This window comes from Liolophura sinensis, chromosome 10 (genome assembly GCF_032854445.1).
Source record: "Liolophura sinensis isolate JHLJ2023 chromosome 10, CUHK_Ljap_v2, whole genome shotgun sequence".
In the NCBI taxonomy this organism is placed as follows: Eukaryota; Metazoa; Mollusca; class Polyplacophora; order Chitonida; family Chitonidae; genus Liolophura; species Liolophura sinensis.
In genome coordinates, this window is record NC_088304.1 from 3,896,760 (window position 1) to 3,914,671 (window position 17,912).

Here is a 17,912-nt window from a genome sequence, read left to right on the forward strand (position 1 = left end):
TTTGTATTTGCTCATAGTAACTGTTTGCAAATGCCATGGCTGTGTACGTGCATGTCTTTAGCGTGTGTCGCCATGATAATTAAAACCAGCACTGCTTGCCGTAGCAAATGTTTGAAATCATGAATAGTAACACTTATACATTTACCCTGAGATAAACTGGTGTATACATAAGTATCTGACCCTTTCAGTCTTGATTTTTTCCCCCCGCTACCAACATGTGGTGAATTTGACCATTGAAGCATCTGTGTTTTGTGTGTTTGATAGAAAGAAGCAGAGGATGCACTGGCTGAAGCCCTGCCAGCTCTGGAGGCAGCCAGGCTAGCCCTGGAAGACCTGGACAAGTCAGATGTCACAGAAATCAGGTAGGGTTCACTGGAAATTTGACGCTGTACATAATATGATATAAGTCTTACAGTGTAGAGATTAAAACCAGAGCAGCAACTATAGTGTGACTGTTGGCAAATGGTGGAATGTAACCAGTGAAACACAACCTCTTGTCAATTTACCACAGGCTTTTATTCTAACTGCTTATGGAAATGCATAAGGAGTAGCAAATTACATGCCACGTAGCACATAAAGTGTAGCTGGAACTAAGTATGTAGGGATATCCTGATGGGCTGTTTTTCCTTTTCCTGTTCTAAACTGTAATAACTTTTGGATCTTCTCAATTACGTGTAATGTTAAAATACCTGTTTTGTGTTCAGTCTTATATGAGTCAGTACTGGGACTGTTAAATAGTGTCTGTTTGTAGTGTCATATCTGTCAAACTCAATCTCCAGTGGACATGTTTGAATGCATACTCCTCACTGAGGGGAACCACACAAGGGAGATAACCTCGGGACAAAATTCTCGTCTAGCTATAAATCTCTGCCACAACTAGTAAATTATGTTCAGAAATGTTAACTAATGCCAAGGTATGCAACCATAAAAGAAATACATGTTAACCCCTAATTACATTTTGTTTGTACAGATCCTTTGCCAAGCCTCCCAAGGCTGTGCAGACAGTGTGCGAGTGTATTGTGGTGATGAAGGGTATCAAAGAAGTCTCGTGGAAGTCTGCTAAGGGCATGATGGCAGAAACCAACTTCCTCAGGAGTCTGACTGAAATGGACGTGGACAATATCAGTGGCAAACAAGTCTCTACTGTTAAAGGTGAGTCAGCTGCATAATGGGTTAGGGAAATCATGCACCTAAAACCTGGCTGAAATAGGCAAAAAATTTCTGGTCAGAGAAATAAGGTCAAAAAGCAGAATAATTTTATGTTGTGGTGTGAGAAAGTGTTAGCCAGCTATTGTTCTTTGAAGTCTGAGACAGGAACTGGACTGATTTTAAATCGAGTTTGCCAGTGTCCTGTATGTAATAATTCACATGGTTGATGTATTTGTCACTAAAGCTGTTCGTTTTGTGTCAGGTTTACTGAATCAGATGGAGACGTCCCCAGAGGAGATGAGATCTGTGAGTAAGGCTGGTGCTGGGTTGCTCAAGTTTGTGGAGGCTGTGATGGGCTACTGTGCTGTAGCCAGGGAAATTAAACCCAAGAGAGAGAAGGTGAGACTTTCAGAACTGTCTACTCAAACTTCTGGCTGGGCAAAATGTTTTCATCAGTTTTGCCTTATAGAATCATTAACAGTTTTAAAGCAATAGTTATTTCCATTCCATATTAAAGGACTGTGTGAAATGTAAGATTAAAGATTATGAATAAAATATAAAGATTTAGTAACTTCCAGTAACAGTGAATTCTAAAGCCCACTTTAATTAAACCTGCAAATATATTTTCAAATTTTATCTCCCGATTCACCTTTGTAATAACAGCATTTTGACTTGGGTAGCAGCAAAGTTTATGAAGAAAGTGGTTACATGTAGTGTACTAGTGCAGCACATTGACACAGGAGCTTCTCACCAGTGTAGTCACTACGAGTTGAAGTCCAGGTCTTGCTGGTTTCCTGTCCGGTCATAGGTGGGATGGTCTCCCAACAGTCTGTGGATGGTGGTGACTTTCAACTATGACGAAATCACCTTGACTTATTTTCAGTATGTCCAGTAGATGTTAATGTATGTTTTTGATGAACTTATTTAGGTGGCTAAGCTAGAGAGGACATTCTACCAGGCCAAACGTGAACTGGACAAGATCAGTAACGAGGTGGCTTCACTGGAGAATGACCTCAAACAGCTGGGGGAGAAGTACGAGAGTGCCATGTCAGAGAAGATGAAGTTACAAGAGGAGGCAGAGATCATGGAGAGGCGACTTGTCGCTGCAGACAAACTCATCTCTGGTCTCAGCTCAGAAAGACTCCGGTAAGACCTGCTGATGTAATGCTCTGGTAATATTCAGATATTATCTGTAACCCTCTTATTGGGCAAGAAATGTCTCCATTGTTTTCACAAAGGAATATAGGGAGATAACTTTATCAGCAGACACGTATAACATAGATTGCAGGATTCGGGAATATACACTTCCCCCATGTGACTGTTACTGTCCAGTAAACACCTGATTATTTTGTCTGATGCAGGATAAAAAGAGCTACAAGTGCACCTTATGATTTGGACTGACAGTGTTATTTTGAGTGTCTTTTGGATCTTTCTTTTGTGAATCATAGTACGTTGTGAGAGTATATAGCCCAGAAAAGATATGAGATGTTACATTTAAAAAAATTGTTAATGTTATAGGGGTTCCAGGGGCCAAAGTGTTGGGTAATTCACTTGTTTTTAAAAGCTCAAAATAAAAATGATGACATTCATGGAGATTTCTTTGTATCTTGCAAATATTGATAATGTCAGACACATGAATTAATTGTTGTTTGTGTTTTATACATATGTATTCCTTCAGTGTTTTTGTTTTCTTTGTTACAGTCATGTAAATTGAATCGAATACAGTTCACACCTATTAATTATATTGGATGACCTCAATTCTAGTTGAGGTAATCACTCTGATGAGCTCAAGATGTCAAACATTTTGAGCCCTGGTTTTTCACTGGTACAGGCCGCAAATTGTTAAACTGTAAGCTGGGCCTTGTTTGCACTTCATTAAAGGCTCTACAGAGAGGTCAGATATTTAGAAAATTGTCTTCTGAATAAGAAGATTTTAACAATTTTCGGGAAATGTGACTCCAGCAAGTTTTGTGAACGTGGTTACGGTATGTTTTAATAACATTTTGTGAAATTTAAACCCCTGTGTTAATTTGTCTTCAGATGGACCTCTGATCTGGAAGTGCTGAAAGAGAAGCGAGTGCGTCTTTTGGGCGACTGCCTGGTAAGCTCTGCCTTCCTGAGCTATGTGGGTGCCTTCAGCTGGGAGTTCCGAGTGGACATGGTCTACACCGATTGGGTGGCAGATCTGGAGAGTAGGGAGGTGCCAATCAGCAATCCCTTCAAGCTGGAAGAACTTCTGACCAATGACGTCGAAGTCAGCCGGTAAGTGTTTCCCAAGACCATAAAAAATCAGTCATATTTTATTACACGAGGCTAATTAGAATTTGTCTTCCAAAGAAAACATTTTTAATGAGATGAAATTAAGTTACGAGAGAAAAATTTGTTGATGACTTGGATTTACCCAGAGAATCTTGTCATTTAGCCTGTTTTAATGAAGTGAACATTGCTACAGCCTTGTTTCTAGTCAAGCTTTATGCCATTTCCACAAACTGAGAAATTATTGTTGGAGATTTCCAGTATGGAAGGCTTTGAAAATGAAAATGTTTAGTTGAGTAGAGAGTTAAAAGTTCTAGGTATTTGGGCAGAGAAAATTTTATGCATCATTTTCATGGTAAAGTACATGACATTTCCCAACATTTTGTATCGACAGTCGTCTTGTAGGTATCAAAACGGTTTACATGCTTTAGAACCTGATTGTCTTTGTGATTTGTCAGCTGGACTTCTGAAGGCTTGCCACCAGATGAGTTGTCCATCCAGAACGGAATCCTCACCACCCAGGCCAGTCGCTTCCCACTCTGTATCGACCCTCAACAACAGGCTCTCAAGTGGATCAAAAAGAAAGAGGAGGCCAACAACCTCAAGGTAAATATGCCAGACGCAGTTAAGGTGCAGACTCCATCTCGGCCTTGGTCTGGGAGATTGTAGATTCCCTACCCTGAATGTTTGTAGAGGCATTGAGTGGAGTTTGCAAGGTTACATGTATTGACACGGTCTTACTTTGGTTGAAGACAAATTGTCTTCCACTGATGGTGCATGCAAGTCTTTATGTTACACGTGAGAAAGTTTGTCAGTTATTTCCAAAAGTCCTCCATCCATGCCATAAAACTGACCACCGTGGTATTAGTGAAATATTCTTGAATATGACGTTAAGCAAAGGTAGATGGTTCCGTGTAGATGTGATCTGAAATGCAGATATTTGGTTTGGGGGAATTGTCAGTGAGAAAAAGGGAATAAAGTAACGTGTCTATATCCCAACATAAAATCAGGTCTTGCGGCCCACAAATTAGAGCTGTACAGATATAGTGTTAACAACATTAATATTTGAATTTAAATTCATTTACATACATGTAGTTATTTTGTATTTGGGGTATGTTCTGCCAGGTTATTTTGCTAGAAAAGGTATGCTCTTAGGGCTTGAGGATTTATGCCCTCTCTCTGACCTGTTTACATTTGCCTTTTACACTTGTAATCCTCTTCAGGTGTGCACCTTCAATGACCCAGACTTCCTGAAGCAGTTAGAACTGGCAATCAAATATGGATTCCCCTTCCTCTTCCAAGATGTGGATGAATACATTGACCCAGTCATTGACAACGTCCTGGAGAAGAACATCAAAGGTAGAATATAAGGCACTCCTCGAGCACAAACTGTCAGCACATTTAAATATACAAATACTACCATGTAAACAAAAGGACATTAGTGTGCATTTTTTTTACCTCTCTCACAGTGGTGAAGAATTGTTTGACAATAAAATAGCTCAAATTTTTTTCATTAAAGTTGCTCACAAACAAGTGAACAAACAAACGTAAAAAAGCCAGCAAAAACATGACCTTGGTGGACTGGAAGTAAAATTCCTAGTAATGGTGTACAGAAATTATGTGACTGTGTAGTAAAGTTGATGGTATTGATTTATTGCAGATTTAAAACTGAGCCATACTTTTGTTGTTCCTTGTAGTCATGAACTCTGTGTGAAAGGCTCAAGGGCCCTACTGTGGATGATAAATCCTTACATCCTTCCTCCTATCCCTTCTCTCTCTCTCTCTCTCTGGGTATCTATAATTCTGTCGTTGCAATGTAAACCTGGTAGGCCTAAATATGATTTCCTCCACTGATAAATCGAGACCATCTAAAATACTGGCTCAAGTGAGACTCAAACTCACAACTCAAGGTAAGGCAAGACACCCAAAGTTGTGTGTCCAAGTCTCACTTTAACCAGTGTTTTCACTTAGATTGATTTATTAGTGTAGGAAATGATATCTACCTGATGTATTATAATTTATAATGTAATCCAAACTATTTTTGAAATTGTTTGGTTCACATTTTCAGGTGGTCAAGGAAGAGAGTTTGTTATGTTGGGAGACAAAGAAGTGGATTTTGATCCCAGTTTTAGACTGTACCTCAACACAAAACTGGCTAATCCTAAATATGGCCCCAACATCTTCGGTAAATCCATGGTGATCAACTACACAGTCACACTCAAGGTAAGAATATTCTTGAGCACGGTGTTTAACCCAATCAATGAAACAATCAGTCAGTGTCTTTATGCACTGCTGAGTAAGTGAGGGAGTGCTTTGGGTTTAACGTCATACTTAGCAATTTTTCAGTCATGTGACGAGTGTATGTACGTGTAATGTGCCTCCTTGTTGCAGGACGGATTTCCACCACTGTTTTATCATCACTTTTGCTGCTTCACTGAGACAGCCCCTCCCGAGCCATTATACTGATACGGGTCAACCAGTTGTTGCACTATCCCCTTAATGCTAAACGCCTAGCGAGGAAGCTACAACTTGCTCTTTTCAAGTCTTAGGTGTCATCCGACCGAGGATTGACCCTAGATCTACGGTGCCCTGAAGCGGATGCTCTACCAACTGAGCTATCGGGGGCCAGTATGCTCTGCTGAGCTGAATTTGTATCTCGTCTCCTTTTGGCCACGAATAAATCGTGTGGCAAATCACAAGTATATGTACCTGGCTGTTTCATTATTTTTATAACACAAAATAATGATCTTGCAAGCATGATCTTGCAAACTAAAGCCATTTATGTGTGTACAAACTGTACCAAAAGTACCTCAAATTGGTCTTAATCATATGTGTAAAGGTCTGCCAGCAACCTAGGAATAGTTGTGGGTTTCTCCCAGACTTCCCAGTTTCCTCCCAATATTAGTCTGTCTGCAGTCATATAAGTGAAATATTCCTGAGTTAGGCACAAAACACCAATCAAATGAAAAAATAAATGACCTCAAATTAGCAGAGAGTTGATTGTGATGTTTTGCATTTTGCATAGGGGCTGGAAGATCAGCTGTTGTCTGTGATTGTCAAGTTTGAGAGAAAGGAGCTAGAAGAGCAGAGAGAGAGACTAATTCAGGAAACAAGGTCAGTATGTTCACCTGTACAGTTCTGGATGAAACCAGTAAGTCTGTGTTTAGTTCTTTTCAAGTCCAGTAGACTTAGCTAATACTTTGAGTCTGGAGTCTACATTTCTGACACATACACATTTAGTTGCGTATGTTATTAAAGAAATTGTGCAGCCAAGAGCAGGTTAAGATGCTTTTGTTTCAATCGTAAGATCACACATGGTAGGGCTTCAGTCCCAGCCTTGGACAGGGAGTTTGTGGATTTGTCTGTGCTATCTTTCTATAGAGTCTTGGTAACAGAAAGTGGTCTGTGTTGATTGATTGGTGGTGTACACTATCTAATGTTTGTTGAAGACCATAACCACCTGTTTTCCTTCAGTATGATTTGCTCATCTTCATTCAAGTCAAGTTTGTCAATAACTTGCCATAGGTCGGTGGTTTACCCTTGACACTGCTGTTTACCCTGTCCATGAAATGGATCTCCAGTGAAAAAACAACAGTCAAAGGAAGAACAAAGAACCTTTTGTCTACATAGACTACATGTAGTAACATGCGTTTTGTGTTTTCAGTGAGAACAAAAAGCTGTTGAAGGACCTGGAAGATTCTCTGTTGAGAGAGTTGGCTCAGACCCAGGGGAACATGTTAGACAATGTAGAGCTGGTTCAGACTCTGGAAGACACCAAGACCAAAGCCACAGAGGTGTGCATACTATAGTCTTTAGGAGTTTACATCATGAGCTTGCCATACACGGGCGCTTAAGACTCAACTCGACTGTTGTGTTGGGTTTTAAGCTCTCTTGTATGAGAAAGAATAAACTAGTTGTTACGTGTTAGCCAATTCAATCTTAAAGTCATATGACCACCAGCGATTGGGATCAGCTCCACACCACCAGTTGAGCTGACCTGCATCTTAAGCTTTAAACGACTTTAGTCAGTAAAGATAATTGAACTGTCAGCAAACTGATGGCTATGGCAGTTTGCTGAATCAGCAACTTCATAAAAATGAAACTTCACAGTTGCTCGTAACACCCATATAATGGTGGACGAATCTATCAGAATGCACCAAATTGTCATCTGAAAAATGCTAAACTTTAGGTGAAATACAGCTCTTGATTTAAAATAACTTATTATTTGGATTGATCATGTGTGTTGGTATATTTGTTTGCTTGTGTCTCTCATGTCTGGTATACAAGCAGTGTTTACAGGTTGAATTATTTTCATGAGTACAGCTCTGTTAGAGACTTCAGTTAAATGTATTGTTTCACCTTCTGCTTTGGGTCCCATTAGGCTGGCAAAATCTGTGTGACAATGTGTAATTTGGACAGATTTACCGCTGACAACCCTAGTACAACATAAGTTACTGATTGTTGAATTATCAATAAAGTGATCAGTGGTCTTGATTTAAGGTGGCAGAAAAGCTGAAACTCGGTGCAAAGACTGCGATAGACATTGACAAGCTGCGTGATGGCTACCGTCCTGCGGCCAAGCGTGGAGCAATCCTGTTCTTTGTGTTAGCGGAGATGTCCTCCATCAACACCATGTACCAGTACTCACTATCCTCCTACCTGGAGGTGTTTGAGTTCTCGCTGAAGAAGAGTCTGCCAGACAGCATCCTCCAGAAACGGCTTAAGAACATCATGGACACGCTTACGCACAATGTCTACAACTACGGCTGCACAGGTAACTGACTGTCGGCAATGCCAGTGTTTTACATCCAAAGCAAAATGATTAAAATGTATTAACTACATCTACAGATGCTGTGTGACAAGTATACAGGAATAAGTCTTGTCTACATAGATGCATGAAGAAAACTTTAATTGCAATTGACAAATTACATGTTATTATGGAGATAAGTACACTATGCAACAATCAGCTCCCTGGTTTCACAATAAACAAGCTTCAGCTCGCTAAGTGTAGAATAAATTTCTGTAACTGAGAGTATAAAGATTTTAAAATTGTTTTGCCTTGTTCTCCTTATACTTCGCTTTCCTGACCACTATCAGATACATGCATTAGGTGAAAAAATGCATAAATGTACAGCTTTTTCTCTCCAGTCAAATATTAAATAAATAAACATGTTCTTGATGTGCAGGTATATTTGAGAAGCACAAGCTGCTTTTCTCCTTCCAAATCACCATAAAACTGGAACAAGATCAGTCAAAAGTGACACAGGAAGAACTGGATTTCTTCATCAAGGTATTGACTTTATTGGTAAAACACTAGTGTAGACCTACATTGTATAGATCCCCTGACAGGATCTTATGTTTATACATTTAAACTTTGCATTTCAATATTATTCATCAAGGCTACTTTTTTATTGCCTAAACTGATAAATTATTTATGCATGACACGAATCTCCGAGTCAGCCAGATGAGCTGATGTAGTTTTATTTGCAAACTGAATGTATGTATTATCTGCGCTTTGTTTGAGTACTGTAACATAACTGTAAGGGTAAGGGGATCATTGGTGGGGCAATAATCACATGTATGTTGGCTAAAGTAATGTTTGCTTTGATTTAGAAAAGATATATATGTGTCATTGTGTTTTCAGACCTCATGTTAAGATTCATTGAAACTTTCTGTCTGATTTGACGCAGTTTTCAGTGATTGATTGGGTCCATACAAGCTAATAATACTCAGTATAAATTCAGGTCTTAATGTTTATCAACATAGAAAATGTGAATGGCTTTGGTTTGAATAGAAACATGACATTCCTGAAATTGTATTTCATCAAGCCCTTCTTGCAGAGAAACAGAGGAGAAAAAAATTAGAAGTACATGTATTCTTTTTACAGTACATGTAACCACTGTTAAATATCTTCGTTATCGTAGGGTAACATTGCTCTGGAGAAGAGCAAACGTAAGAAGCCTCACAGCTGGTTACCAGACGAGGGATGGGAAGACATCATCAGATTGGTGGAGATTGCACCAGACCAGTTCTCTTCTCTCCTCGATGACATCGAGCGCAATGAGAAAGTTTGGAAAGAGGTATGAAGGTTGATTAATTAACATTTTTACAGTCTCTACTTTAGAGAATATCATTACCATTTCATTTTATGTCTTCATTTATTTATTTGATAGGTTCTTAAAGCTGTTTTGAAAAAGTTTTGTCAGTCAGAGTTCATGGTGGTGAAGGATGCAGCAAGAAAATTCCTGGTGATGTCTAGCCAGTTATGCATAAACATATTGCAATGTATTTGTGACGCGAAATAATATAGGCTTTGATTGATTTGTTCTCAGTGGTTTGATCATGACACACCAGAGTCTCAGCAGTTCCCCATGAAGTACGAGAAAAGCCTGACAGCATTCCAACGCCTCATGCTGCTGCGATGCTTCCGTGTGGATCGTATCTACCGTGCAGTCACCGTCTATGTCATCAGCATCATGGGGGAGAAGTATGTCACGCCACCAATCATCAGCTTTGAGGCCATCTTTGAGCAGAGCACCCCTGTGTCACCGATCGTGTTCATTCTCAGCCCGGGGTCTGATCCAGCCAGCGACCTGATGAAGTTAGCGGAAAGGACAGGATTTGGTACAAACAAGCTGAAGTACCTGTCCATGGGGCAGGGACAAGAGAAGGTTAGTTACAACAAACTGTTTTCCCACATCAGGGTTCATGAACTTGCTATCAGGTGAGCTATATCAAGCTGTTTTCCTACATCTGGGTTTATGAACTTGCTGTCAGGTGAGCTATATCAAGCTGTTTTCCTACATCTGGGTTTATGAACTTGCTGTCAGGTGAGCTATATCAAGCTGTTTTCCTACATCTGGGTTTATGAACTTGCTGTCAGGTGAGCTATATCAAGCTGTTTTCCTACATCTGGGTTTATGAACTTGCTACCAGGTGAGTTATATCAAATTGTTTTCCCACTTCTGGGTTTATGAACTTGCTACCAGGTGAGTTATATCAAATTGTTTTCCCACTTCTGGGTTTATGAACTTGCTACCAGGTGAGTTATATCAAATTGTTTTCCTACATCTGGGTTTATGAACTTGCTACCAGGTGAGTTATATCAAATTGTTTTCCTACATCTGGGTTTATGAACTTGCTACCAGGTGAGTTATATCAAATTGTTTTCCTACATCTGGGTTTATGAACTTGCTACCAGGTGAGATATATTAAATTGTCTTCCCACTTCTGGGTTTATGAACTTGCTACCAGGTGAGTTATATCAAATTGTCTTCCCACTTCTGGGTTTATGAACTTGCTATCAGGTGAGTTATATCAAATTGTTTTCCCACTTCTGGGTTTATGAACTTGCTACCAGGTGAGTTATATCAAATTGTTTTCCCACTTCTGGGATTATGAACTTGCTACCAGGTGAGTTATATCAAATTATTTTCCCACTTCTGGGTTTATGAACTTGCTCCCAGGTGAGTTATATCAAATTGTTTTCCCACTTCTGGGATTATGAACTTGCTACCAGGTGAGTTATATCAAATTGTTTTCCCACTTCTGGGTTTATGAACTTGCTACCAGGTGAGCTATATCAAATTGTTTTCCCACTTCTGGGTTTATGAACTTGCTCCCAGGTGAGTTATATCAAATTGTTTTCCCACTTCTGGGTTTATGAACTTATTATCACATAAAGCAGGCCAGAAGGGTAGGAATAAGTAACTTTGATTATGAGTGAAGTTCAGATGATGCTGATAAGGGTAAAATAGCATCCAGGAGCAAACTCTCAGTTTATCCATGGATGACATTGGGCTGTGATCTAAAGGTTAAAGGGACTTGTCTTTTGCATTGCTATGGTACAAGAGTTGTGGGTTCAACCATGGCCTTGGGCAGAGAATATGTGTATTCCTCTGCCATCAGTGCCTGTGGGGCATTAGTGACAAGAAGCAGTTAATGATGTTCATGTGACCGTTTGTGCAGTCTAACGTTTGTTGAATATCAGTTGTCTTCCATGTGGCTGTCTATGCATATGAATATACCAATATGACGTGCATATCTGTGCATCACATGTGAAAAAGTTTGTCAGGAACTTGCCAAAGACTGGTGGTTTATGCCAGGAACTTTATCCCCCTGTGAAACTGAACACCATCATATACAGTGAAAAATTCTTGAGTATGGCGTTAAACAACAATCAGATAAATGAAAATACTTTCAGGGATACAATCTAAGGAATGGACCTGATGTCACTTACTGTTTGATAAAATTTATCAATTGCAATATATAATTCTGTTTGCCTAAAAGTTGAACGCTTTAAATCTTTCCATCACAGGTTGCCATACAGCTGCTAGAGACAGCGATTGCCCGCGGACAGTGGCTCATGTTGCAGAACTGTCATTTACTGGTCAGCTGGCTCAAGCACTTAGAGAAAGAACTGGAGAAACTCACCAAACCCCACCCTGACTTCCGTCTCTGGCTTACCACAGAGCCCACCCCTAACTTCCCCATCGGTATTCTTCAGAGGTCACTCAAGGTCGTTACCGAGCCACCCAATGGGCTCAAGCTCAACTTACGTAGCACATATTTTCGCATCACTAGTACCGCGCTGGCGGAATGCCCTCACAATGCTTTCCCCTCTCTCATCTTTGTTCTGGCCTTTTTCCACGCTGTCGTCCAGGAGCGAAGAAAGTATGGGAAAATTGGCTGGAATATTCCATACGATTTTAACGAGTCTGACTTTCAGGTGTGTGAACAGATCCTAAACACATACCTGACGAAAGCAGCAGAGCAAGGCGAGGCCAAGATCCCCTGGAACAGCCTCAAGTATCTGATTGGAGAGGTGAGTACAAGTGTCATTTGAAAATCTGATAGTGCTTAAAGGTAAATGGAGTTAGAGAATTCCAAATCAGATTTCTCTGCTGAAACCAATACCTAGAGGTTAGTATGATATGCTGACTTTCAAATGAATTGTGTTCTTAACCAAATCTTCCACTTTTTCAAAACTTTATAAAGGCTGTAAATTTGTGTCTTCAATACCCATTTGCCACCTTTGCAAACAAAGTCATCTTTTTAAAATAAATTTCATTTTCTTTTGATCAGCAATACAAGACTCTTTCTTGATTTATGAAATTTACATGAACAAAATACTGAGTAGCTCCTATGTGAACTCTGCCCTGTTTGACCTCTGCCCTGTTTGACCTCTGCTCTGTTTGACCTCTGCCCATTTTCCCCAGGTGATGTATGGAGGCCGTGCTATTGACGACTTTGACCGACGCGTGCTGAGAACGTACATGGATGAGTACATGGGAGACTTTATCTTTGACACGTTCCAGCCATTCCACTTCTACCACAACGATGAGGTGGACTACAGAATCCCCGAGGAGGGAGCCAGGGATGTCTATGTGGGTGAGTTATCACCACAAGATGCTATATTTGTATATCAGACAATGCCAAGGTATCAGTCTTAACAACAGTCCTGGCCGAATCTACATACATGTACTTGTGACTCTAAGTGCTAAACCAATGATCTGTCTTTTGCTGGTTTGGTTGCTGCTTTAGATCAGGAGATTTCTCATGCACCCTGGCAATGCAAGAGGGTTTCTCCAAGCCCAACTCGCTTCACCAGTAGTAATGACTTGTACTTTAGTGAAGTGCATGATCCCAGTGACGCTAAGTTTGAAATGAAAGGCTGTTTCTATTTTAATATTCACTCTGAAGTCTATCAGATAAAAGATCATTCAGCCATTGTTTAGTATTCACTCTGTCCATTTTGTTCTGATATTTCACACTATATGTTGATTTTTTTTATATGCATTGTCTGACCACTGGTATAATTTTGTCCCTTGTAGACTACATAGAGAGCCTGCCCTTAGCAAACACCCCTGAGGTGTTTGGTCTGCACCCTAATGCTGAGATCGGCTACTACACGCTGGCTGCCCGTGACATGTGGAGCCATCTGGTGGAGCTACAGCCACAAACAGGGGACAGTGGGGGTGGCATCAGTCGAGAAGATTTCATTGACAAGATCGCCTCCGACGTCCTGAATCGTCTGCCACCAGGACTCGAGCTGGACAAGATCAAGAAAAAGTTTGGTGTTGACATTACCCCAACTACGGTGGTGTTGTTGCAGGAATTAGAGCGCTTCATAAAGCTGATCACTCGAATGAAGAGGTCCTTAACCACTCTCAAGCGGGTCAGTACAGATAGAAGAATTTGTAGTGTTCAGATGTTATGCCCGTTCTGTTTGGTTCCTTTTTTCATGTTTAAGTAAAACTATGAATGCAGTTTATCCACCTTAATCTTTTGACTATGGCGATAATTTATCTTCAAAGCTTCACAGAAAACAGAATATTTTCAGTGGACCGAGAAATGTGCTCGAAAATATGCTCGAAAATATGCTCAAAATCGATCAGTGTTGACCAATATTTAGATTCAACTCTTACCTGTTTAGCTTGATAGCTCGATATTTCATCAATGAGTCTTGATGTGACATTAGTACAATGTATGTGTACTATATGACATCGGCTGTTACCTGTTTATATAGGCTCTAGCTGGAGAGGTGGGCATGAGGAGTGAGCTGGACAAAGTGGCCAGTGTACAGTTTAATGGTCAGATCTCAGCTCTAGTCAGTCTTGATGTGACATAGATATGGGTATAATGATGTGGACTGCTGATGTTTATACAGGCTCTAGCTGGAGAGGTGGGCATGAGCAGTGAGCTGGACGAAGTGGCCAGAGCACTGTTTAATGGTCAGATCCCTGCTATATGGAGACGTCTGGCCCCGGAGACCCTCAAGTCACTGGCTAACTGGATGATCCACTTTGAAAAGAGGAATGCTCAGTATACCAAATGGGTGAGGGCTTGGCACAAGTTGTATTTTTTTCTAAAGATCATCATATGTTCATTAAGTTTGCACCTGGAAATAATAAAACCCTTTTTGACTATGAAAATAATTGGCATGTAAATGCAGATTCAGTCAGTACAAATGCAAGTTGGCAATACATACAGCAGTGACATCACTCTTAGGGCTTCATGTTGTCTTGGATTTAGTGTTGTGAATGGTCCATGTTAAAAGATACCTAATACATGTACTTTATAACATTTGATTGTCAATATGAAGAAGGCTCCTGCTGGCATAAGAGTAGAACCTCAAACGCATGACTCCAAGTTTCACATTATCATATCACACTTTCAACTGCAACACAACACTTGATGAACAAGACTGTTTGCTTAGCTGCGGCTTCAGGTCAGGAGATTTGTCATACATAGGGAGGTGCTGTGGTTTCTTTGTTTATAAAGTTGACAGCAGCTAATGGATGGATCCATCACATTTGATGCCCCACATCCCCGTGACTTGTGATAATGTTACTTTTCATGCTATTCGTGGTGAAAGCAATTGTGTCATCATGACAACGCAGAAAGACTGAACATTTGTAACCATGTGTGGAACATCTGGTCAACATATCTGCACCAATATTGAGGTTCTTGATTGACAGATTGATTGAAAAAGTCTTTTTAGTGAAATTCTTCATTTAGATGTGAAAAAAATAAACCCACAAAAAAAAAATCAAGCCGACAAAATGAATTCTCACTGTCTTACTGTGTGTTTTCAGATCAGTGAAGGAGAACCAGCCGTGATGTGGTTATCAGGCCTGCACATCCCCGAATCTTACTTGACTGCTCTGGTGCAGGCCACGTGCCGTAAGAATGGCTGGCCTTTGGACAAGTCAACCCTGTACACCTCTGTGACTCAATATGCCACGCCCGACGACGTCACAGAGCGCGCTCATCAGGGTGAGTTAGTCTGTGGTAGTGGCAGGTTCATGTAGCATGTTGTCTTGAGAGGGGAGATTTGACAGCAAGCCTTGTGGCTTCAGCCAGACTCCTGATACAGTCACCAAGATCAATCTGGCTAAAAATGTCTTGAGAGGGGAGATATGACAGCAAGCCTTGTGGCTTCAGCCAGGCTGCTGATAGAGTCACCAAGACCAATCTGGCTAAAAATTCTCAGTAGCACAACACTTGCTCACCTCTTTCACACTTGTAGTAGGTTATGGTTTTGCACTAATCCTTATATAACATTTTCAGCCAGGTAGAACATTCTTTCATTGTGTATATTTTATTGTGGACATGTGTATATATTGTTGTTCCTGTCTGTCAGGATGCCCTGTCCATGGCCTGTACCTGGAGAGAGCAGTTTGGGATAAACAGGACATGTGTATATATTGTTGTTTCTGTTTGTCAGGATGCATTGCCCATGGCCTGTACCTGGAGAGAGCAGTCTGCGATAAACAGAACATGTGTATATGTTGTTGTTTCTGTTTGTCAGGATGCCCTGTCCATGGCCTGTACCTGGAGAGGGCAGTTTGGGATAAGCAGGACATGTGTATATAGTGTTGTTTCTGTTTGTCAGGATGCCCTGTCCATGGCCTGTACCTGGAGAGAGCAGCCTGGGATAGACAGGACATGTGTTTATATTGTTGTTTCTGTTTGTCAGGATGCATTGTCCATGGCCTATACCTGGAAACAGCAGTCTGGGATAGACAGGACATGTGTATATATTGTTGTTCCTGTCTGTCAGGATAACTTGTCCATGGCCTGTACCTGGAGAGAGCAGTCTGGGATAGACAGGATATGTGTATATATTGTTGTTCCTGTCTGTCAGGATGCCTTGTCCATGGCCTGTACCTGAAGGGCACACCCTGGGATAGACAGGACATGTGTATATATTGTTGTTCCTGTCTGTCAGGATGCCTTGTCCATGGCCTGTACCTGAAGGACACACCCTGGGATAGACAGGGCATGTGTATATATTGTTGTTCCTGTCTGTCAGGATGCCTTATCCATGGTCTGTACCTGAAGGGCACACCCTGGGATAGACAGGACATGTGTATATATTGTTGTTCCTGTCTGTCAGGATGCCCTGTCCATGGCCTGTACCTGAAGAGAGCAGTCTGGGATAGACAGGACATGTGTATATATTGTTGTTTCTGTTTGTCAGGATGCCTTGTCCATGGCCTGTACCTGGAGAGAGCAGTCTGGGATAAACAGAACATGTGTATATATTGTTGTTTCTGTTTGTCAGGATGCCTTGTCCATGGCCTGTACCTGAAGGGCACCCCCTGGGATAGACAGGACATGTGTATATATTGTTGTTTCTCTTTGTCAGGATGCTTTGTTCATGGCCTATACCTGGAGGGAGCAGCCTGGGATAAACAGGACATGTGTCTGATCCGCCAGAAGCCCAAACAGTTGATCCAGCAGTTACCGGTACTCAAGATCATACCCATAGAAGCTCACAGGCTCAAACTTCAGGTGACTTGACTTTTCTCTTTTACACGTACACAATATAGCTGATAGCAGATGTAGTCCTGCTCCAGATCTGTGGCCTGAACAGCTTGACTTACAAAGTTTGTCATGTACCTGCTAAAACTGACACCAAACGCTCATCACATATACATGTATAGTTGTATGTATTTAAACCATAGTCATAAGAATGAAGAGCTAAGGTCTCACTTGCATATTTGTCCAAGAGAGCTATTACAGGAGAATTTGTGCATGACAGCTGTTGTTTGTTTGGCTGCAGCCAGGTAATTCAAGAGAAATCTAGTGAAAGTTGGTGGTTTATAAAATACTAAGGATACTCATCTTTCTTCTTCCCATAAACCCTACCACCAAACTATGTGGATAGGTCTTGAGTTCAGCATTATCAATCAAACATAATCAAAAAAATAGTAAATAAATACAAGTCCTAGATACTCTTCATTTGCTGAGGTATAACTGGAAATACCTGTACCAGTTAGTCCCATGTATCAATCAGATTTACGCATTGAGCAATGTTAAATCCTAAATTAATTAATGTTAATAATTTTTTTTATGTGTTATTTCAGAACACATTCCGTACCCCGGTGTATGTGACATCACAGAGGAGGAACGCTATGGGAGTAGGTCTTGTGTTTGAAGCTGACCTGGCTACCACAGAGCACATCAGTCATTGGGTGTTACAGGGAGTCTGCCTCATTCTCAACACAGACTGAACAACATAGACTTGTGCACACGGACAAACGGACACTCAGAAGTTGCTCTCTGCACTCCATGAACACATTGTACTTTTGTAGTGTTTTTTATCTACTTTATATCATAGACCAATATGTTCTGATCAATGATGTTGACTTTAGTAGGATTCTCCACAAAAAAATTTAAAAAAAAAAAACCCCACAGCAGATACCATGATTTTGATTTGTTTTCCTCCATCTAGTTTTGGTATTTCAAAAAACCTAGTTTTTTGGACCAACTTTGGAAGAGAATGATTACTTTACAGGGAGCTTAAACATTATTCCATAAATGGGATAGAAAAAAAAAGATGACAGAAAAAGGCCTATAATCTGACTTGCATGTGAAGGAGTACTCAGAGGTTGTTACGTACCAGTTTGTATGGCCATTGAAGAGACATTGTTTTATTTGAGCACAGGAAATTGTTTGACCTTATGCAATAAATGTTATTTTTGGCATATTTTTATTCA

General features: G+C 40.6%; 1 protein-coding gene across 1 annotated transcript in view; it reads left to right on the forward strand.

Annotated features, from left to right (window-relative positions):
- LOC135476299 (dynein axonemal heavy chain 10-like) overlaps nt 1-17,431 on the forward strand; it is a 58,051-nt gene extending 40,620 nt beyond the window's left edge. The window contains 21 exon segments of the mRNA XM_064756287.1: nt 265-362; nt 971-1,152; nt 1,412-1,548; nt 2,078-2,295; nt 3,190-3,411; nt 3,864-4,011; nt 4,629-4,764; nt 5,474-5,628; nt 6,431-6,519; nt 7,070-7,199; nt 7,906-8,179; nt 8,592-8,695; nt 9,330-9,485; nt 9,738-10,076; nt 11,723-12,229; nt 12,624-12,795; nt 13,239-13,582; nt 14,075-14,242; nt 15,003-15,183; nt 16,559-16,704; nt 17,280-17,431. Coding sequence (XP_064612357.1) covers nt 265-362; nt 971-1,152; nt 1,412-1,548; nt 2,078-2,295; nt 3,190-3,411; nt 3,864-4,011; nt 4,629-4,764; nt 5,474-5,628; nt 6,431-6,519; nt 7,070-7,199; nt 7,906-8,179; nt 8,592-8,695; nt 9,330-9,485; nt 9,738-10,076; nt 11,723-12,229; nt 12,624-12,795; nt 13,239-13,582; nt 14,075-14,242; nt 15,003-15,183; nt 16,559-16,704; nt 17,280-17,426 — 4,053 coding nt within the window. The 3' untranslated portion in view covers nt 17,427-17,431.
- The last annotated feature ends 481 nt before the right edge of the window (nt 17,432-17,912 follow it).